Source organism: Heloderma suspectum, chromosome 1 (assembly GCF_057233095.1).
Source record: "Heloderma suspectum isolate Gila_16-S chromosome 1, 16-S_ref, whole genome shotgun sequence".
NCBI lineage: Eukaryota > Metazoa > Chordata > Lepidosauria > Squamata > Helodermatidae > Heloderma > Heloderma suspectum.
In genome coordinates, this window is record NC_139458.1 from 216,538,893 (window position 1) to 216,562,560 (window position 23,668).

The 23,668-nt window shown below is 44.1% G+C and overlaps 1 protein-coding gene across 4 annotated transcripts in view; it reads left to right on the forward strand.

Annotated features, from left to right (window-relative positions):
- CPS1 (carbamoyl-phosphate synthase 1) overlaps nucleotides 1-23,668 on the forward strand; it is a 182,065-nt gene that overhangs the window by 141,481 nt on the left and 16,916 nt on the right. For 3 of the 4 annotated variants that reach the window (XM_084830024.1, XM_084830030.1, XM_084830035.1), the window contains 5 exons: nucleotides 5,731-5,808; nucleotides 7,973-8,080; nucleotides 11,638-11,727; nucleotides 14,956-15,126; nucleotides 20,225-20,299. In XM_084830024.1, the coding sequence (XP_084686150.1) occupies nucleotides 5,731-5,808; nucleotides 7,973-8,080; nucleotides 11,638-11,727; nucleotides 14,956-15,126; nucleotides 20,225-20,299 (522 nt within the window). The remainder of the gene's footprint in view (nucleotides 1-5,730; nucleotides 5,809-7,972; nucleotides 8,081-11,637; nucleotides 11,728-14,955; nucleotides 15,127-20,224; nucleotides 20,300-23,668) is intronic. The other variant, XM_084830043.1, reaches the window with a different exon arrangement.

Sequence of the window (23,668 nt, forward strand, 5' to 3'; positions counted from 1 at the left end):
AGTCCCGTCCCACTTAGCATTTATGTGCTGTCATCACTGGCCTACAGACCGTACAGTGTAAACTATGAAAGTCACAATTTTCAATGAAAATATTTCACAAGACCCAGGGCAAAGGCTGTTAGTTAGTTTTATTTTGTATTTTACATAAGGAGAGAAGTCTGACTGGTCTGTCAGGCCATGTTTAGCTGAAGTAAGGAAAGTGCAGTCAATAATGTTTAAGGAGAAGAAAAAGCATACCACAATAGCTAAGAAACAGACCCCGAAAAATCATTATGTATGGTATTGAACAATTGTATGTTCTGCTGAGTTGCTTCTGTAACTGCCACTGGTGATGATGTACAATATATGAAGAAGTTGTAGAAGAGAGAAGTGAGGAATGGAAGATGAAAGAGCTGCTTTTTTCAGGTAATGCAGTGGAATTATATGAAGGAAAGTTCTTAGTTTGTGAATCACTGGGCGAGGGTAAAGCTTCTTCTCCCAGCTGTCATGAAAGAAGTGCTGATTTGGGAGCAGGGAGACTTTGACCTTGTTCCCCACCCCCACCAATCCCGGAAATTTGGATCTTGATCGCTTTGGGGAGGAAGATGCTTTAAATTCATCCTCCTCCCAGCGATCATGATCCAAGTTGCTAGGATGGGGGGGGGGTGAGGGGAGGAAGTGTGTGTGGGGGGCGGGGGGAGGACTTGTGTATTTATAGATCTGTATGTGTTTATATATAAGTATTAATGTATGTGTATGAGTGTGCATTGGCACAGGTGCATGATAGTGGTGGCAGCATTGCCCCTGGGGGGTTCCTTGGGGGTTGAAATTGGTCCCTGGAGCCCCCGAAATTGCCTACCCTTGATCTAGCATATTCTTGGTGGAAAGGGTAGATGCCCACTTTTCCTGGTGGCTTTTAGTCACACATGGCCTGAGGAATAACTAATCTTGCATATGCAATCTCCATTGCCATATACCCCAGAATGAAGATATGAGATAGTATATGGGGTTAACGAAGAGCCACAGTTTTATTTAACTTACAAAGATCTGCAATGAGAAAAAATGATGGAAACAACCTTAACTCCCCCCGAGCAGCGTGGGCTTCTTCAACACTTAAGGTGAGAGCTGAGTGGACACACTTCCTGCTCTCTGCCTTATATGGGCAACTCCACTTGGCTCCGGACTCCAGATCAATCCCTTAACGGGTCCATGCTTTTCCTTATTTACTCACCTTCAAGGTGTACTGAGGAGGAACCTGACAAACTCATTTCACTTATGAAGCTCCCAGGGGTACCTCCCAGTTCCTTCCCATATCCCCTTGAGCCAGTTGGCTGTGAGAGATTGGTTGGTGAAGCACCCCTTCACCAGTAAGATGCCCCAGGATGCTCAATTCCCCAGTTCCCTCCCCATCCACACTGAACCTATCTGTTGTGGTCAGAGCACAGAAAGCCGAATCAGACGAGATTGTACTATGCCACAACTGAAGACTCTGTGTACTGTGGAGGTGAAAAAAAAGAAAGGCATCCCCTATTACCAATTGTGGAAATCAACCCCCACCCCACATCTCATTCAGACCCAACAGGCTAATCCTACACTGCAAGTTCCTGAGGCTGAGGAGCTGCCACCACAGTCAAATACCTCCGAGGAGAGGCAGTGCCTGGCTTTTAAAGGCAGTTCTTCTCTTTCCTCCTGATTAGATAGCCAGCCTCTCATGCTTCCTCCAGCAGTGAGTAGAACAAATATGCCTCCAGCTGCAGGCTGGTGGAGCAACTTTCTAATTTAGTAATGTAAGGAATACTACTGTACTTGACTACAAAATGCTAACAGGTATTGAAGAGTACAGCTTCGGAGAAATTTCTAAGTGAGATGGACGAGCCAAAGTAGATTCACCCAGGAAGCAGTTTCTTTAGGCTGCTGTTGACTCTGGAAAGCTACTGCAAGGCCTTCATCCTGCAGCAGCAGGGCAGCTGGCCAAAAGCTCTTATTTCATCCGAGGTAAGAAAGTGAGGAGAATTTTACCAAGGGCTGAATGAGTCTCCACACCTTAACCCCCTCATCTCAGCAGCAGCACTGCTCGAAAGCTGGTTCCTCGCACAGAGGTGGTGAACAGAATAGCGGAGCCATGGGAATGGAGGCAGCTCACCACAGAGTATGGAAGCAGTTCACTTCTATGGCAGAAAACAAACCATCGCTCTTGGGAACAAAACTTGTCAGCTACACTTGGCACAGGGAAGATCTTGCCTCCTCAAAGATGTCTCTAAGAACAGTGGTTTACTTTTCCCCATCCAAACATTTCTGTGCTGGACCATAAAAAGCTGTTCTTGGGGACATCATTTGGCTGGGGATTAAAACCCGCCCTTCATCACTGACACACTCAGAGTTTATTTTTCCATTTGGAGAAAGTGAGGATCAGATGAAAGACTAGGAGATTCGACCATTTTCAGGGCTGAATTTCTGTGTTCTCAGAACTCCCAATTTTCAAAAGTGAGCCAGCCAGTAGCTTCTATTAAGCCACTTAGACTAGATTTTCAAGAGCTCAGCATCCAACATACCAATCACTTTTGGACATCTGGTTCCAGCTGGGAGCTCTGTCCTTTTTAGAAAATGTGGTGCTCTGTGATTTGCTTAGTGTCACACACTGATTGTGTGTTAAGAACCAGAAATACTGTTAAGGCTTATTGACTCCTCATTCTGTGCCTGACTCCCTGGCCATGAGAGTTCCGTCACTGCTTTCCAACTTGAACAGGCCCTGGCTGGTGCTGTGATTTCAGTGTATGATACGAAGCAAAGTAGCAAGCAGGAAAATACAGTAATCATTTTCAAATGAATATAGTTCTGAAAATTATTGTAAGTGATAATTATGAAAATTCATAGCCAGAGTGAGGCATGCTTGAAGGGGAGAGAGGGGAAAGGATGTATTTCGCTCACGCCTTCCTATCCTCTCTGTCTCACTCCATCCCCTTCCTTCTCTCCCCTCTCCCCTCTCCCCTACTACAGTGTCCCCTCCTTTCCCTGTCATGTCACCTCATCAGTTGTGCCCCATTAGATTCAGGGCTGGCGGCAAGAGTAGGCATGAACAGGCACTACCAAGGCCCACACCCCAGTGGGGCCCACTGACAGCGGCTCCCTGGAGTTGCTGCTCCTCTTCACCATTGCTGCCTGCTTGTCCCCCAGACAATGATGGCAGTGAGAAGGAGCAGCAGTAGCTTCAGCTGCCCACGTGCTTGCTGGCTCTTTCCCTGTCAAGCAAGCAAGTGGTAGCAATGATGAGTGAGGAGATGAGGAGCAATAGCTAGTGACAGTGGTGGTGAGAAGGCAGACTGAGGGCTACGTGTGCGAACTAGGGGGGTTGCCAAGGGCTTCATAGAGAAGCTGGATTTTGAGGAGGGATTTGAAGGAAGTGAGAGAGGTGGCATCATTCAGCTGTTCTGGGAGGCAGTTCAAAGCATATCAAGCAGCGAGAGAGACAGGGCAGAGTCTTCTGAAGGAACAGGAAACTTGTGGAGGTGGAAGGTCATGGAGTGAAGATCATGGCCTGGGATGTATCAGGATATTAGAGGGAGCAGAGCTGCGAAGGGCTTTGAAAGTAAGCGCAAGGAGCTTGTGGTGGTTCTGGGGCAGACAGGAAGCCAGTGTAAGGATTTAAGGAAGGCTGTCATGTGATCAAAGTGATGAGAGAGGTGAACAGTGTTGGCAGCAGAGTGCTGGATAGACACAAGGGGGCCAAGGGGAGACAATGGAAGACTAGACCAGAGGAGAAGATGGCAAAAATCTTGGTGAGAGATGACCAGGGCATATAGACCAGAGTTTTTGCTGAGGGTATCATCCGTCAGTGTGGCACTGCTAAAGGTCTCATCTACACATGCAGCAGAAGGACAGGTGATGGAGTCTTGAGGTGGTAAAATGGACCACATTAATTCAGACTGTGGGTGAAGTGGTGTCACCTTTGTAAACAAAAATCTGCAAGAAAAAAGCAAGTCAAGCTGGGAGCAGGCTTGCTTCCTCCTATGCTAGTTTTTACTCGCAAAATGTTTTTCACATGGGGTGGGGGGAGCATTAAAAAAAATGTGATTCCTTCATCCCAGTGATACAGTTCTATTCTCCTACCTTCTCTTCTGTTTTTCCTCATGGACTTGCTCTGCCCCATGTTCTATCCCACCCTCCTTCTGATTTAAGAGGGAGAATTTCTACAATTAATTCCAGAATTGGCACATGCACATTTTATGTAGTAATTTTGTGTCTTCTGTTTCATGTCTCCCCCGCCCCCCCGAGGTTACCACATTTTCACTCCAATCCCTGGTATGCTTTGATGAAAGACCATTGCATCAAGGTTCCTTGTTTTGCTATATTTCACCAATCTGCACAAGTACATGAGCACACTGTTAGCCTGATTTTTTTTAAAAAAAATCTAATCCACTGGAAGTTGTGGCAAATTTCACATTGTGGTGATCAATGTAGTGACCGGGTTCAGACAATCGCCAAGGGACAATAAGCTATGGTGGCTTATTTCCCCTCCCCGCATGTGCTGCTCCTGAGTCACCTCATGAGAATAATCACCATCACCAGGCGCAGGTTGTTGTGACATCTGACCTGGCAAGGGTGGGTGGCTTTACAAACCACTCTGAAACCCATGGCTTGTTCTAGGCTTGCTGGATGTTTTGTAAGCCATCCCAGCCACCCAACCTCACCAGGTTCAGATGTCACAACAACCTGCGCCTGGCAAGGGTAATTATGTTGATTAGGTGGCTTGCAACCAGAATACAGCGGGGAGGGAAAATAAGCCACTGCGGCTTTTTCTCCCTCCATGATTGTGCGAACCCGCCCAGTGTCTGGAAATCAAAAATGGGGGAATGGCAGATGGCTAACACATCAGCGAGGCTCTGCAAACAAGACCAGTTAATTCAAAAACCCAAAGTACAGGAAGAAATTTGGATGGGGAGGATTTGGAAGCATCCCTAAGGCCAGTCAGATGCATAAATGGCCTCATCTCTTCCCACTGCCCCTACAATAGAGCACTCCAAGCCCATCATAGATAGAAGAAAAGGGAGAGTTGCGGGAACACAACTCAGTTCTGCATCTGCTTTCTTCTTCCTTTTTCCTAAAACAATTCCAGTGTCTCATGGACCAAGAAAATTGTGGTGGTATAAAAGGATATTAGAAATGGGAATATAATTGATGGTCACGATGGGACGTATGACATCTAACACATGAAGTGATTTAATACAGCCTTGTTTTGGCAGCCATGATATATGTTCATAGTTCTGCATTCCTTTGAAATTAGTGGGATTCAGGGTGCTTCCAGATGAGGCTTTTATTGTGCAATTGCCTTGATTTAAACACAGAATTTTTACTGGGGTTCCAGATGTCATTCTCTCCCATTTGTAGCCCTCCTGTGTTTGCCTACTGCTTCTTAGATCTTTTTTTCTTACAACAAACATCTGTTAAGGAAGGAAAGATGGAATAGCTGCACAATGACTTTTGACTGGTGCTAGGAGCCCTCCATACGGAAGCATTCTTAAATACTATAATCAGATTCAGCATTATTATGGTTATTTTCTGTTCCTTTTCAGATGCCAACTCCACAGCCAAGGGGGCTAAAAACTTGCTGAGAAGAATTCTATTACAATGACTTAAAAACCCCTTTTTCCACCCAAGTATTTCCAGAAGTGGAATTTATAACAGTCACTAATTGACTGCAAAATATATTCACACAGGATGTATATTTTTTTTTCTGTCTCATTATGGTAACAGGAACACCCTGTTGTACTAACGAAATTCATTGAGGGAGCTCGAGAGGTGGAAATGGATGCTGTTGCAAAGAATGGAAAGGTACAAACTTCTTAGTGCTTCTTCTTCCCAGGATTTATAGAAGGAATCTTACAGGGACTTGACAAATGTTCCATTTTAAGCTTTAGGTAGAGGTGCTGTACAGCTGAACTAAACAAAGACAGCCTTAAAACAGATTTTACCTACACCTTGAGAAATCTTCTGTTTTTTTCAAGTATGGTCTTCTTTAAAATAAGTTACCTATGTTATATTCATTGTTCTCAGTTAGTGAGTAGAGAACAGTCCTTTATCTACTATAGTTTGTAATGTATGTAATAACTGTGACCTTTGCTTATCTGTTTTTCACCTTTGGTATAACCTGGCTATATTGTTCAGAGATAGCATACTTGTCCTAAGAACTTCATAGAGTCCACTAGATATGATAAACATCCTTCTCTATTGTAATGTATTGATGTACTATAGCACACTAGTCAGTCCATAACTTCCTCCAGGACAGTTTAGTACAGGACACCTATCATTGCCACTGACTATAGAGTTTGAGAAATATTTTCTGGATTCTGCATTGGGTCCATCTGGCATGGTTCTCCCTCAATCTAATTGTGCTCAGAGACCTCAAGCTCCCAGCAGGCACTGCTAGCATTATCAGTGTGTGACAAGGCCTGGAAGTAATAATAATAAACACTCAGTCACGTACCAGTGTTGGTGTTTGAAGTGCTTTGCATACATTATTTTGTATGTTATATGCCCCTGCAACAACCCTATAAGGTATACCAGTATCACCATATTGATGGTACTGAGAAAGCCTGTGTGGTGTAGTGGCTAGAGTGTTGGACTCAGGAGAACCGGGTTCTAATCCCCACTTGGCCATGAAGCTCACTGGGTGACTTTGGGCCAGTCACTGACTCTCCGCCTAACTTACCTCACGGGGTTGTTGTGAGGATAAAATGGAGAGGAGAAGAACTATGTAAGCCCCCTTGGGCTCTTTGGAGGAAAAGGCAGGATATGAATATAACACACACATGATGAGGGAGGGACTGAGAATAACTCGCTTAATGGGTTCATTAGTGAGATTTATTTATTCTTTATTTTATTACAATTGTTTATAAATAATTCATAGATTTGAAACAAGAACTTCCTGATTCATATGTCAGTCTTTTAGTCATTGTGATAAACTAGCTCTCTGAAGCCAGGAAACATCTAGAGAAATAATCCATATAGAACAAGGTTATCATTACTTTCCAAATACAGATACAGTTTACCAGTCCCTAAAGAAAAAGAAAAAAAGAGAGAAAGAGACAGAGGGAGCAAAAGTACATTTACCATACACTGCTATACATGTCTCTTCAGAATTAAGACACATTGGGCCAGTTTGCACAACGCAACAGCCCATTGTGGCACCTGCAGCTGCCATTTTGCATATCCAAACCCCGCTCGGGGGGTTGTCATGTTGTGCGAACCTGGCTGGTGTGAACAGACTGTGGGTTATGTGAAGATTGTTTAACCCTCACATAACCCACACTCGTCAGGTTTGCATGACACAACAACCCTTGAGCAGGGCTTGAATATGCAAAGTGGCACCCACAAGCATCACAGCTCATCATGGGTTAAATAACCCACGAAGAGCTGCGCTGTGTCATGCGAACCAGATCATTGAGTTCAATAGGACTTACTCCCAGGTAAGTGTGTATAGCAGGGATGGGAACTTGTGGTTCTCGGAATGCTTTGGCCTACAGTTCCAATGATCCCTCATCATTGGCTATGCTGGCTAGGGCTGAAGGGAGTTGCAGCCCATCAACATCTGAATGGCTACAAATTGCCCACCCCTGGTGTCTAGGATTTCAGCCATAATTTTCTAAATTGGAAGAGGACCAGGAAGGGAAGAGAGAAAATAGTTGAGGATTATGTTGCTGTTCAGTCGTGTCCGACTCTTCGTGACCCCATGGACCATAGCATGCCAGGCCTTCCTGTCCTGCGCTCTCTCCCGGAGTGTGCTCAAGTGAGGATTATGGTGGCTAGCAAATAACCTGAAGGACGTAGTCTAAACATTTCAGAATTTAACTGTAGACACCCCATCTAGTTTTGAGCATGAAGTGCTGACTTATTATTGGCTGACAACCAGTTCCCCAACTACAGTTTGCATATTTGGAACCAGATATCAAGGATTTCAAAGGTATTTGGACATTGCTTTCCTGGCTTTGTTGAACAGGTTATCTGCCATGCTGTTTCTGAGCATGTGGAGGATGCAGGAGTTCACTCTGGAGATGCTACCTTGATGTTCCCTGCACAAACAATTAGCCAAGGAGCCTTGGAAAAGGTCAGTATCTTGTTAAATATGATAGAAGGAAGGGCAGCATGAGAGCAAAAAGGCACTATTAACCCAATGAAGAAGCCTCTTAGAAACAAGCATCATTAAAAGACTATTAAGCCACATATGTGAGAGTGTGTGAGAGAACATGGCCACTAGAGTGGAATTTGGCCCTTCCCTCCGTGTTTGTTCTAAAAAGACAGAAAATGGCTACCGTTGTTATGTTCCCTGACAAGACACTAGAGGGCCCCAGAGCAAGTTACCTCATATTACCTCAGGGTAGGGATCGTGGAGAATTTCTCCCCGAATCTTCGGGAGGCCGAGCGCCGACGCATACGGCCCCCCGAAGTTGGTTGGGAAATTCTCCGCCAGCCCCCCGCCCCCCCCCGGGACGGGACTTACCTTCGGTGAATGTCCGAAGGTAAGTCGGACATTCACCGCTATTTGCATTCAACGCTATTTGCGTTGCCCTTATTTTCGCCGTAGACTACGTAAATCTTTACGTAGACTAGACGTGCCAAAATAAGGAACGTAAATGGCGGCGCCCCATGGGCACCGCCATTTGCGTACGCGCTTTTTTTTTTCTTTTCCCCAAAGTCACCTGTGATAGGCTACGTGACGATTTACGTAGCCTATCACGGCTGACTTTGGAAATCTAGCCATGATAGGCTACGTAAATCGTCACGTAGCCTATCACGGGGTCTTTTTTTTTTTTTTTTACTTTTTGTTTCGCGGCCGGGGAGACGGGGCGCTTCTCCCTGGCCTGAATTTCAGCCGGGCGAGGCGGGACGCCTCCCCCCCCTCGCCTGAACTTCGGGGGGAGAAGCGAAGCGCCTCCCCCTCACCGCGAAGCCAAGCTGCGAAAAGGTAAGTGACTTTCGTACATCCCTACCACAGGGATATTCATATGTCTTCTGGATCCATAAGAAAGTGCTCATTTATCGACTGGTTGACTCCCTGGTTTACTGGGGAGTAGGGGCAATGAAGCTGGCTAGGAAATGTCTACTATGCAAGTGGCACACACCTTGTAGCAAATGTGATAGAACACAAGAGCTTGTTAGTGAGTTTTCTTTGTGACAGTGGTGGCAGTGAAATGGTAAGGACATATACAGAACTGTGCTAGATCAGATCATAGGCCTAGCTAGTCCACCATTGTGTGCACACTGTAGCCAGCCAGCTGTCTGTGGGAAGCCTACAAACAGGACATGAGTGCAACAGCACCCTCCTGCTTGCATTTCCCAGCAACTGGCACCGAGAGGCATACTGCCTTTGACACTGGAGGCAATATATAGCCATTATGACTAGAAGCCATTGACAGCCTTATCCTACATGAATTTCTGTAATCTCTTTTTAAAGCCATCCAAGTTGGTGGCCTACATCTTCTCTCCCACTATTGCATTCTTGTAGAGTTGTCAGCAGAGCTTTTCTGAGTGGTTAAGGGGCCTTTGCCTGCTAGGGTCAATATATAAGAACGCTCAGAGGGTGGCCGTGACAAGTTTGCAGGAAATTTTGTGGATAAATTGCTTGTGTCCACACTGGCCTTGATGTCACAAGTTTCCTCAAGGAATTCAGAACACCATCTAGTTCAGTCATATGGAATTATACAATTATGGATTACCCTTCCCATGTATGGTTTAAACTTATTTTTAATAAATAATAAATGCATCAGTTGCAGTTGTTGTCACCTCAGGACAAGGTACTTGGAGGGGTTTGGGTGACTACCTATATCCCTTGCCCATCTTAATTAATTATGCTAATTATGTCTCATTTAACTGGATGGGACAAAGGCATTATTACTGCCTCCTTGAGAGCAAGTGGTCCCAGACATCTTGAAATACCATCAGCAGCTCTGTTTCTCCTTGTTATCTGAGTCGCGTGAGGCCGTGGAAGTGCTAAACTGGTGCCTAGCTTCAGTAATGGGTTGGATGAGGGCCAGTGAACTGAAATTGAATTCTGATGAGGTGTAGGTTCTGTGGGTAGATGGTTCTGGCATCCAGGGAGATGCTTGGGGCTGCACTTGTCCTGAAAGAGCAGGTTCACAGCTTGGGGGGTGCTCCTAGATCCAGCCCTGTTACTAACAGGCCCAAGTGTACTCTGTGGCACAGAGTGACTTTTGACAGCTGTGACCACATCTGAACAGAGAGAGTCTGGCTGCAGCAATCCATTCCCTGGTAACCTCCTGATTGGATTTTTGCAATGCGTTATACTGAGGATGCCCCTGAAGAAGTTCAGAAGCTTTGGTTAGTACAGAATACAACAGCCAGAAAGTTGACTGGAGAAGCCCAGTTGACCAATATGCCAATTTTAAAAGAGTTTCATTGGTTGTCTGTTTGCTTCTGGACCCAATCCAAGGTTTTGGTTGCTGCCTTTAAAGCCTTACCAATCCCATGGGGATAGATGGCCGCCTCCAGACTCAGAGGCCTATCCAATGCAGGGCGGGAGGAGTGTGGAGGAGTGTGTCTCCTCCATGTTCCGGCTGCTCTGCATTCGTGGCTAGACAGCTGATTCTGGCTGTCTAGCCGTGGGACCTCGGAGCGTGGGGTGCAGAGGCTGGACAACACATAGGAAGTGTACTGGCAGTTCTGGACATCCCACTCGCAGGAATGCCCCGTTTCCCCTGCTCCATGCTGCTTTTCCGAGCGTGGGGCCGATCCGTGCTGCCTAGAAGGTGGCGGGGGAGGGGGTGGAGGGCAGTTCTCCAGGAATCAACCTCTGAGCATGGGCTCCGAGGTTAGTTCCCGGGAACTGACCAATCCTACGGCCATCTAGCCCTGTCTAGCGGCCATATGATTGCACATGGCTTAGGACCCAAATACCTGAAAGAGGGCCTGCACTTTTATCAACCTGACCATTCTTTAAAATCATCTGTTGATGCACTTCTTCACGTACCTCTTCCGACAAAAGTTTGAAGATCCTCTACAAGTGAGAGGGCTTTCTTTGTGTTAGTGTCTTGGTTATGGATGCCCACACTAAAAGGTGCAGCCGATACCAACAATGCGATCGTTTAGACAAAAACGTCCTTTTTTACCCAGGCATTTTAATAGATTTTACTGATTTAATTGAGCACATATTAAGTTGTTTTTAAAGTTTTCTCTACTGTTTTCTTGGTTTTTGTTTTGTGTCTTTGTATTTGTTTTATGCTGCGCACCAGGGCTGAGCAGAAAGTAGACCTCCTGATGTTTTGGACTTCAACTCCCAGAAACCTCTGCCAGCATGGCCAATGGTCAGAAATGCTGGGAGTTGAAGTCCAGTAATCTAGAGGTCTATTTTCTGCCCACGCCTGCTGTACACTGCCCTGAAATCTGATATGATGAATGGTGGTATAAAGATGGATGGAAGAATGGATAAATTGGTAACAGCTAAAGACTTATAACAAGAAGAGATCTAATTTGGGCTTTCAGTGGATTTGAACTCACTCTGTTTCCCAAGATGGTTGACTAGAGCTGGGCTTTGTCATTTCTCTCTCTCTCTCCTTTTTTTTTCTTTGGGCCTTTCCAGTTTTATGACTTGGGGGGGTGGGGGAGGTTATATTCATAAATACATACATGTTTTATCTATTCTCACAGGTGAAAATTGCAACCAGAAAGATTGCAGATGCCTTTGCTATTTCTGGACCATTCAATGTTCAGTTTCTCATCAGGGGAAATGATGTGTTGGTGAGACCATTTTTGAATGTAGAAAGTGGCTAATAATTCCTACAAACCCTCTTTTTCCTGAAGCAAACCTGGCAAAAAATAAGCAAGGCTGTTGCTGTTATTTGCTGCATGGTGTGGAACAGTGCTAGGCACATAATGCCTGCCTTCCTTGCTGCCACATGGGTCTTTGTACCATTGATGCCCTTTGCCATTCACCACTTCATAAGGCACTCTGTGATACAATTTTGAGAAAAGAACTCTGTCTGCCCACACAATGCAGTAATTTGAGGATAAAGCAAGCTCTGTAGAATTGCCGTCTGTCAGCAAGTGTGTTAGCTCAGCACTGAGCTGAAATCAGATCAGCACTAAATAAGATTTGTAAGAATGTTATATGCGACTCATCCTATTAGCACAGCACAAGTTTGACTCTGCAGTTCATACCCTGCTATTTTGCTATCGTGGGTCATTATGGATACCTAGAAAGGAAAATGGAAGTCAGAGTGATAGAAGAAAACTTCAGAGGAGGATGTGCCTTCAAAGCAGTCTCATTGATAGGGTAGCATTTTCATAGCCCACAAAAAATCTAGTAGCCAACCTTACCTCGCCAGTTTTACCGTCTCAGGGCCAAATTGCATGTATAGTCAGCTGCATGAATGAGGAGCAGCGTCAGGACTGAAAGGGGTGAGGAGTGAGAATTTAACTTTTTCCTTTCTGCCATAGTCCTAATGAAATCACACACAGGCTCTCTTCACACCTGGCTTTCTATCCCACTACAAACTGATCATTTTGATTCTGGATCCTTTCCGGGATTTTAGAGTGGCTCTGTATACAGGCATCTTTCATAGCACGTCCCTCTGTTCTATACCTTTTCATGGCTGTACGGAAAAATCAAGACAGAACGCTGATCACTGGTTCCTGTAAAATGATTGATGGATCCACCCATCCCTCCACTCCTCCGCAGCAGGGGGGAAGTCAGAAGCTCTTCTAGTGACTTCAAAGGTGGAGGGAACCCTCCTTCCTGATACGTTTGCTTGGGCCCTCATGGTGCTTCCACAGGAGGCTTCCCATCTATTGGCTTTCTCTCCCCCTGCCCCGCTCTGTGCTGTTGTGGCTCTTCCCCCTTATTCTGGCTTCCCAGTGACCCCGTAAGGTGGGCTAGAAGAAGAGATAGTGGCTGGCTGGCTTCCTGATCTAATGGATGTTTTCACAGGCATGAGTGCAAGTCCATTCAATGGCTGTATGCACGTACATGCCAACCCTGTGCAGATGTCTGCCCCATCTTCTTCCATGCCATCCTAGATGGTTACCACTCAGAAGACGTGGTTTGAATCAAAGGAGTGCCTCCCTCCCTCCCTCCCTGGCATGTGTGTAAAGGAGGGAGGGGAGTCTTGTTTTCATCTCTTAACTTGTGCTGTACTGTTTCCTCACAGCCCCTAGGAAAGCTACGACTTACTTCTGAGTAGACGTAAGATTGTGCTGAAAGTCCGCAACCCTAGGCATGCTTACTTGGGAGTAAGCCCCACTGAACTTAATGGGGTGCTCTGAATCAACAGAGGACGTTGATTCTGAGCTTGGTGGGGCAGGGGATCAGATCTGTTTCCCTCTGTTGCAGGGAGGCATTTTACCCTCTTCTCCCTCCAATCGAGAAATGTGCCCAAGCATTTACATGGCAGACACATGGCTTGAACTGAAGAAAGTCCTTCCTCATCAAGACTTAAGTGGAGGCAGGAGTCTCCCTCCAACTGTGCACTCTCCCCTCCTTGCAAGGAAGGGAGAGAGCGCAGTAGGCGGGTGATTCCTGCCCTCGCGCCTGTCAAATCTGCTCGGTTTCCTTCCGTGCAAGGAATCCTCCCACCTGTTCTTCCCTGCTTGCCAAGAGGATCCCCGCTCAGGATCTCCCAGGTGTGACACACTCTACAGCCCATCCTCAATGCCTTCATCATGCTGACCGTGCCCCTAACAACCGAAAACAAACTTCCACAGCTGCCCAGACACAGCGGTTTCTTCCGCTATTGGAGAATTTCACGGGGAAATTTCATGGCGCTCCTGTTCCATGGGCTGGGAAAAATAATTTTTTTCCATTTGGGGAAAAGATGGGGTAGGCTGGGGGAAATGGCAGGAGATGCCCTGGAGGTTCATGACGTCATCTAAAGAGCCCACAAATTTCTGTGAGAGAGCCATCTCAACAGAAGAATAAAAGCTCCGTGTGAAGAAGCCCACAGCCCACCTACGATTTGCATCAGGACGGAAGCCTCTCTTGGTGCCAATGGAGGCTTTTCTCCTGATGCAAATAGAAGCTTTGTGATGAGGGAGGTTCATCAGGACCACAGTGGTAGGGGTAGTTGGGTGGGGTAAACTCTCCCTCTGAAGCCCAGAATGGCAATTCAGCTTCTGTTCCTGCTCCTCACAGACTCAGCCTCTCACACCACAGAATTAGAGTATTAGGGTCACTCGGACAATTCCCCCTGCCTCTCCACAATAATAGGATCATGGCATCAATTGTTCTTTTTTGAGATGCATTGTGCTACTGCATTGATTGTGGTTAAACATCTGTGGCTGCTTTCCTTCATATACCTAAAAGAATTAAAGACAGCTGCTCTCATGAGAGCCTGATCTTGCTTGTCTTAAAAAAGCTGGGTTTTCAGAGTGATCACAATGAGACCAAAGCTATCAGTGAAAATCACCTTATGATTTCACATTTTCCTCTTTCGTCCACAGTTCCTTTGGTAACTCTCTGACCCTCTGGCATCTTTATTACCCCTGGTGTCTGCTCAATCAGCTCTTGTTACTCTTCCATATAATCCTCTTGTGATTCCTCTGAGACCCTATCCCCTGAGCTTGATAATGTTTGCTGTGCCTCTAGAAGGATGTAATTTGGCCAGATAGATCTGCAGTGTACAGTTTTGGGATTTTTTTTGTCAGTGCTGGAAAATATGATGTTCTAAAAGTGATTAACAATTTTGGTGTACATATTGACTGTCTTAGATGAGCTTGATCTCAGAATGTGCCAAGAATCACTAGAGCCCTTTAAAATTCTGCTGTATGTATCTCCTTTGAGCATGGTGTCGTAATTTCTATCCATTTACTGTGTGTATGTTCAGGTATGAGGATAGAGGGTGATGAGGATTAAGTTCTAGAAATATCTGGTATCTTTAGACATATCAATGGTTAACACCACAATTCAGACATTTATGTTTCTTCACAACCAATTCAGGAGGTTTAAAGATGCCTTCCCTATTTTCTCTGTAGGTGATAGAGTGCAACCTGCGAGCTTCACGCTCTTTCCCATTTGTGTCCAAGTCTCTTGGTCTGGATTTCATTGATGTCGCCACTAAAGTGATGACTGGGGAACAAATCCATGAGTCCACTCTTCCTGCACTGGCAAAACCCATGATTCCTTCCGACTATGTGGGCATTAAGGTATATGTGAAGAGGTGTTACAGAGCAATTAACCTGCTGTGGCTTATAGGCTTGATGCTGATGCCCTTTAGCCATTTCTGTAATGGAAAGAAGAAGAAAGCTCATATTGGCAAGAGAAGTGAGTTATGTATTTTCCCTCTCTCTGATCAGCATTCAGTGTTCAGAAAATTATAGGTTCAAATTAAGAGTTAGAGATATCAGAAGCAAATGACCCTTGCATATTGGCAGAGTTTGCCTATTGGGGCAGTGGGTGGGTTTAATTAATCGCATATTGCATTAGGCAAATAAGTAACTTGGCTGTATCTATAAGTGGCTTAGCATCTATTAGCTTTAGTAAAGTGTTATCTATGTCCATGGAGCAGGCCTGCACAACCAAGCAAAATGCAGTGGCTGACTCAAGCGAACTTACATTATAGCTGCCTGCAGATGTCTGCAAACACAGGCCGGGTGGATCATGAAGCCCCTGGCAGGACACAATGAATGGCCTGTGAGCTGTGTTTTGCTTTGTGGGGTGGGGGTCACAAGTTGTTTAGGCCTGCTGTAGAGGCTAATCATTAAAGTAGCTGACCTGCAAATGCACATGCTTGTTATCTGGAAAGTACTGCTGCATTTGTTTAGTGTGCAAGGTGGATTACAACCTACCAGGAACATCTGATGTGCCCACTCCATTGAAATAACTGAGTTGCCTAGAAAAGGATGAATCTGCATTTTTTATAGGGCAAAATAATCAGACCAGCCCCTGCTTTTCACAGGCTCAGTCCCTCAGAACAGAGCCAACGTCCCCTCTCCAAAAGAAGCTTTGTGATATCTCTGTGGTTTGCTTTAGTTATTTGCATGGAAATCACAAGCACAGAGTTTATCTCTTTAGGAGTCAACAAAATGCTTTTGAATGCCTATGGCAATAATGATTATTAAAATGTCAAAAATAATTAAAAGTCTCTCAAGAGGCCCTAAGGGATTGACAGAATATTTTGAGTAGTAGGCACATTATTATGAATTAGTTTTACCTTCTCCTGTGGTTCATAGACTAACACCCTTTCACATCTCCTTTCCAACTTAGAGTTGTCCCAAAACATCTGCCTACAAGCTAAATTCGTCAAAAACAAAAGGGAGAGTGACTTCCTTCCATCTCTCACCATTGCCACAAGATAGGGGACCTGCCACAACTGCTTTTCTGGGATGGAGCATCTTGCTCCTTTTCCTGATCTTCTTTCTCCCTCATCACTGGGAGTGATAGCGCATGTAGGGAAAGGGGCTGTACATCGTGGGTGCTAGTCTTGGGAAAGCAAAGGAGGGGAGAGTCCTTGGCAAAGGCAGTGCCATATAGCAAGTTAATTTCCTTGCTGATCCACACTCCAGCAGACCAATTCTGAATATAAGTCTGCTAGACTTCTCTATGTTTTCTTACGCTTGAAAGACTTGATTGGGCCTGTGCCCAGCCACCTTCTTTATGTTCAAGCCACCCCTGTTTCATCAGGACATCCTACTGAGTCACAGGATTATCTGCTCCGTGTTTCTCTTGAATGAGATAAGTTCTTGACAATTTCTATCTCTAGCTCCCCTGATATTCCTTTGTCTTAGCCCATGTGCCTCTCTCCAGCCTTGTGGACCAAAGATGAAGCTGATGAAGGGAGTCAGTGGGATGTCCCTGATAACTTCCCTAGTACCTTTTTCATTTTCACACTCCTGTCTTTATCCTTGCACCCTAAATCTAATGTACTTCATGTGTAGCTTTAGAGTGCCTTATGCTGGGGTTGCCCACTGCTGGAGATTGCTCTGTGAGTTTTGAATTCTGAATGCCGGTTAGATTTTCAAGAACTGTCAGGTAAATTTGCAAAATCTCGACATGTGTAGCAATTTAAAAAGAAATAAATAAACTATCCATCAAACTTTCTGTGTCAAATGTTCACTAGAAAACAAAACCCATTCAACAATATTTTATTATCAGGGGCTTCTCATTTAAGAAATAGATAGCTGTATCCAGTTGCCTTATTAAAAAATCACAGTTCTTTCCTAAAATAAGATTATTTATGCTTCTTCTAGTAAGCTCCAAGATGTCATACCATATTGTCACACTTGTTCTATGCATCTAGAGCAATTTGACTCTTAGACTTAAGTATTTCTTACATACCTTACACTAGGAGCATTTTGAACATTGCATTCCAGCTGAGGATTATAGAACCTATTAATCACCAAGCACCTGGCAGCCCTCACTGTATGGTTGGTAGACTGCATTCTACTCAGTGGGTCACAAGTTGAGCAAACCTGTTTTATTTATTTATTTATTCTTAATATAATAAAATATCTAAGTGGTTTACATACAAAATATTAAATATTACAGTTAAAAGTACGTATATAATACAATATAACATTAAAAAATTAACTAGAGTGGACTCTTTGAGAAGGACTTGCTGGAGACTCGAGGAAGTGTGGAATGGAGGCAAGGTACCCACAAGTGTCAGTTCCACACTTAAAATCCTGGGGATCACCTTGCTAAGTGGGTGATCTGGTCCCTTTTCCCTACCTGTCACTGTCAACAGCTGTAAAATTAGCCTATATGCAGGCTCATCAGTTACCTTGTATGTTTTCTAGCACACGTCACTTCCCTTTGACAGCTGAAACGTACAAGGGCATTGACAAGGCAAGGGTATATATATTTGACAGCTGTAAGTGCGCACGTGCACAGCTGCAAAAGACTGACCCCCCGAAGAAAAAAAATTACAAATATATTTGTGCAAATTCCTGAGGCTGAGGGAAAAAAATTACAGTCCCATTTGCACAAATATCAGGGGCTGGGTTTTTTTTAAAGGGGGTGGCAAACAAGTGACAGCTCCTCCAAAGTGCTGTTTGGGCATCAACTTCGAAGGGGCTGCCACTACAGCATGCATGAGATTGCTCAGGAAGAGCGGCAGGGGGTTTTGCTGCTCTTGCTGAGTGGCTCTGTACCCTGTTGTTGCAACCCACAATGGGTTGGCTCTGCCAGATTCAAATGACATGCCAACTCATCGTGGGTTAAACAACCCCCAAAACAAGCCATGGGTTGGCAGGGTGGCTTATTCGTGAAAACAAGCCACCTTGTGGGAAGGTCCAGGTTCGGACAACACAACAACTCACCATGGCTTGTTTCAAATAACAATCTACGATGGGTTGTCAAGTCGTGTGAATCCAGTCAACGTGTAGTGTGAAGACTAAGTGGAGCTCTGAGGAGTAGCCAGGAGGGGATGTAGTTTGTGGTGAGCGAAGGGGAGGGGTGAACAGAAAGGAGAGGGATGAGAGGGGAACCAAAACCAGCTTCATTTCCCCATGCTCACTAAAAACAGGGCAGACAGAGTTTTCCATATAGGAATTGCAGGGATGGAGCAAGCAAACTGTAGGGGGAAAATGACAAATGATCAGTTTAGTTTTTAGCACCTAGGGTGCTGGCTTCTTAGAAGGGCAATATCCTTGAAAGGGCTGCACCTTGGCAGTATTTTGGATGGTGCTCTGGAGAGATGGTCAGTGCTGGAAGGGATTTGGTTTTTTTTTTTTTTTAATGAGATCCATAAGCCCCTTTTCCTCGATTCCTCCCTCCCCCAATTTAGCCAAATCACAACATGTCTCTAGCTTACTTCTGAGTAATCATGCTTATTTCTTTGTGCATCAAGAGTTAAAAGGATTGTGCTGCTATGCACACTGACGTGGAAATGAGCCCCACTAAACACAATGGGATTTGCTTCTGAGTAAATATGCATTGGATTGCACTGTAAAGGCATTTAAGGAGATGTTCCTGATTTTGTTTCACATGTTTATTTGGGCGCATATATAGCTGCTGGCCTGATTGGTGAAAAGGGTGTTAGAGAATGTAAAATCTCTCCTATTGTATGAGAGAGATTTCCCTCTTGTTGAGTACTTTCAGATGTTGCCATCTAGGTCTATGCCTTTGTTTATTGGCATGCTTGAAGTGAAGGACTCCCCTTTAATAAGAGTGCCTCTGAGCATGTACAGAGCATCTTTCCTTCAGTCACACATAATTGCAGGTCAGTGCTACATCAATAATACCATGATCGTTACCAGCTTTTAACTGATGCACATAGTTACAGGGGCTCATTTTATATTCTGTTTTTAAGATATATTACCAGGGTTATCAAACTGTGTAGTTGCTTACTCTAACATATGGAGCTTGTAGTTGCTTACTCTAACATATGGAGCAGCAGTTGTAAAACACAGAGCGGTGGCAGAGAAGTGTTAACTGTGTGTTTCACAATTTAAATAATACACACGATACTTCGCATTTATATAGCAAATGTTCAGTGTGCTTCATTTACATTAATCCACATACAGTGTACTGGGCCCAGATAATAATTCTGTTGACACTAAGGCCGCTGCTTCTTTAGCAGCTGGCGGCAGCAGTTTCCCAGGCAGAATGCCTTATGAGTCTCAGGATGGGGGATGGGGGTCAAAGCAAGAGGCTTTGCAATAATATGCTACTTTTTCCTGGACTGTGTGGGTCAAGTGGAAGGCACAGAGAAGCTTGGGAGCACAGAATTGCCCTGATAGATGCTGTCTTTTGTTTTGTATTTTGCAGAAGGTAACATGCAGGGTTCTTGTGAGCCCTCAGCAATTGCAGAGGAGGGGATGGGAAGCATGTGCAGATGATGTTTGAATGGGGTCTGTGCTTATATGTGTGGGGATGGATAGATGTGGGCTGTGGAGTGGAGTGTGTGTGCAAAAGAGGATGAATGGTTGGGTGGAGTAGTGAAGTGATTATGTGTGAGAGAAATCTGGACAGGCACCATTATCTATGCCACCTCAGGCAGCAAAATACCTTGGGCTGGCCCTGTCAGGAGGTGTTTAAAACAAACCACATTTTCTGCCTCCCAAACCCTGTGTGGGAGGGTGTGAGCCACAACTGAGAAGGCCTGCTTTTGAGATGTTACATGGCAACATTTTGTTCATTGCAGAATGGCCAACAAGGCCATTCTAGACAAAAACATTATTATTTCTACCACAAACATAATTTATGAACATTTTCTTTCTTCTTATTGCAACAAGTTTGGGAAGTGGTGGATTTTACTAATTTAGTGGTTTAATCGTTTATTTATTCTGTTTCTTTTTCCAGGCTCCAATGTTCTCCTGGCCCCGTCTGAGAGATGTTGACCCTATTCTCCGATGTGAAATGGCATCCACTGGGGAGGTACAAATTTCAGAATGTTTTTGTCACAGCAGAATACAGTTCTGTCTCAAAGCTGATTTGGGATTGCATATCCTGCTCAGCTGTCATTCATTCAAGGCTTCTACAGCATTGGCATTTGTTCTTTCCACTGGACAGACCTCCTCTTGGGCCAAGAAGTCCCCAAGATTAGTCTTATTGGAGAGTAGGCCACCTTCAAAAGACACTACACTAGTGATCATATTATCTTCTTAAATTGCTCAGTGTCCTCAGAAAATCGATCCACTTTTGAGGAGAAAAGACAAGTAATCTAGGACTTGTAATTTTTCCAACCCAGTTCAAAGACACCTAACTTTCTCATAAAGAAAGCTAAACTGGTTATCCTGAAGAACATCACTTGTTTGACCACTGGATGTCCCTCTTCATTTGTGTCTGAATCCTATCCATTGGCAATGTTCACTGCAAAAACATAGACTCTCCGTTTGTTTTTTTCCCTTCACAGATTGCTGTCAGGTTCTGGTAAATATTTCAGAATGGCAGACAGTACATTTTATGAAATACCTAGCTAGCTCTTGACAGACAAGTATATACAGCCTTCAAAATCCCCATCAGTGCAACATCACAAAGACAACATCAGACTTCAGAACATGAACATTTGGTCTTTTTGAATGTAGACGTTACATCAGGGTAACGCATATCTGGGGTGATATTTTTATGGTTGCTTGGTTACCACCATGACATGTAATATGGAAAAATAAATCCAGGTATCCTGCATGGCTGCAGAGATATTTTGTCCTCTTGATAGATTCGATGGTCTTATAGGCCCCTTCCAACCCTAGTATTCCATGATTCCAGGTTCACTCCAGTGAACATATCATAACATAGGCAGAAATCCAATATGTGTTTATTATGGGTTCAATTTTTATTTGCCTTAGAGCCTTTCTTTCTTTCCTTGTTTCTTTCTTTCATTCATTTAAAATATTTCTTGGCCGCCTTAGTGCCAAGTGTGCATTGTTTATGCCAGGGCCAACTTGCTCTTTGTGTGACATGAGTAACTATCTGTATAGCAGGATCGCAAAATGTGTGCCGTCAGTCACCTACCAGCTAGGGATGAATCTGTCAGTTTCACTGTCTCCCGCATTCCTATTTTTGAAATCTCAAATTCTTTACATTCTGAATATGAAATTGTATAAATTCATACAAAAAAGAAACTGAGGTGAAATTCTCACCCATCTCCACCAACCAAATTAATAGGTAATGCTATTTCTAGCATGGAGAGGACCATGTTGTACCTGCCTGCCATGTAGCTGTAAGTGTAAAAGGCAAGGAGCTAGTCATAAAAAATAGGTGGCAACTCTAAATCAGCACCCCAAACCTAGTTGAATACCCAGGGATTCAAACCTAGACTTTTAAGAACAAAGCACTCAAAACCCTAGGCCTGGATGGATGAATCTGTCCATTTTGGTTTCTCCCACATTCAATTTTTAAAAATCTCAATCAATCTCTTTCTTTCTTTCTTTGCATTTATATCCCGACTGTTTTCCTCCAGGGAACCCAAGGCGGCTTACGTGGTCCTCCTCCTCCTCTCCATTTTATCCTCTCAACAACCACCCTGTGAAGTAGGCTGGGCTGAGAGTCTGTGACTGGCCCAAAGTCACCCAGTGAGCTTCCATGGCTGAGTGGGGACTAGAACCCAGATCTCCTGATTCCCAGTCCAACACTCTAATCGCTACACCACACTGGATCTCTTTGGATTTTTTTCATTCCAAATATAGATAAAGTTGTGAGTTTAGGTAAATCCTTATCAAAATCAAACCAAAATGAAATTCTCATCCCTCCCTACTATCAGCTGCTACCCTCCTGGCTCCCCAAAGTGGTCATATTGTCAGGTCACCCAGAAGTGCATTTGACCCATATAAGAATGCTGGGGAATCCAGAAGGTTTGATGTGGGAGCTGGCTATTGACATTCCAGTTCTGTGGACAATCCCAATCCATTGTATCTGTTTCACTTTATGAAACAGTGGAAAGGCAATGAGTGGCTGGATGTCCCAGTTCTTGTGCAAGCAAGCCCAAAGTGAGGGGGAGATGGCTGCATGTAGAAACTTGTGTCATGCTAGTTTGGTGGTGATGAAGAATCATTATGGCATGTGCATTTGGATATGTGTATCCAAATATGCATCCCATTGAAAGCAATGGAGTAACTAGACAGCAACAACATCTGCTTGCCCATCTGATTTTCACTCTGCTTCCTACAAACAAGGATATCTGAGACCATAGAGTGAAAAAATGGGAAACTCTGCAGACACAAATTTTATACATCCCTAGTCCCCATCATTGGTAGCAATTGTAGCATACTTTTTTTTTTGCTTCAAAGGCAAATAGGACTAAAGGCTCATAGGCGAATGGTAGAGGTATATGTGTGTGCATAGACACATAGACTCGGAAGGGGAGAGTATGGGATACAGCTTTTTTCATGGTGCCCACATAGCTAGGACTAGCCCTGGCTTGCATACATGTGGAAATTAAATTTACATGCATATTAAAGCCAGTAGGCAGTGCTGGATTGTTATAAAGGAGAATATATTCTAAATGGAAATGAGGGGTCTCCAAATAGACCACTGTGATCATAACCACATTTATGCGCCAGAACCTCAAATTTATCTTTGTTGTGTGCAGCCCTACCCTAGTCAGGAGTTAGTCTTGCTGAATTCAGTGGGACTTACTCTCCAAAGCTGTGCAGAGGATTGTAATCTAAATATGTTGAGTATGACAGTGTAACTATGTTCAACTTTTACAAGTCCACTTATTAAATGATATATTCAATTTGTAGTATTGCATATATATTACTGGAATACTGTCACTTCTGTCTCTTTCAAGGTTTTTATTATTATTGTTATTCTGCTCCTCAAATTGTAGTCAAATTCACAACTGCTGCAAATTTTGCTTTCGAGCTAGTTAATGCAGAGAAAAAAGGATGATTGTCCTTCTAACTTCCTGCAGGGAGTTGACTTCATGAGAAACAAAAGAAAAGGAACAGTAGTTTAGCCAAGGGGTGAGGATTAGTTTTCTGAGTGTTAGATGGAAGGAGAGAATATTTTAGTCATAAAGGAGAGATTATTAACTTTTATGAGTTAGAAAGATCCATATTCACAATTGCCATAAAACAGGAGAGTTGTGAAGGTCTTTCTTACTACCAGTGAATAGAGGATAATAATTCTCCACTGGTAAAAGTCACTTATTCTACAAATGCATTTTAAATGCACACAGAACGTCTTGTGGATGTGAATGTGCTGTCAGTATATGTGGAATGAATTTTGATTTAATAGGAATTTCCAAGCATTGATATGATTTCCAATAACAACACCTTATATTTTTGAGAAGTTTCCCTTCCA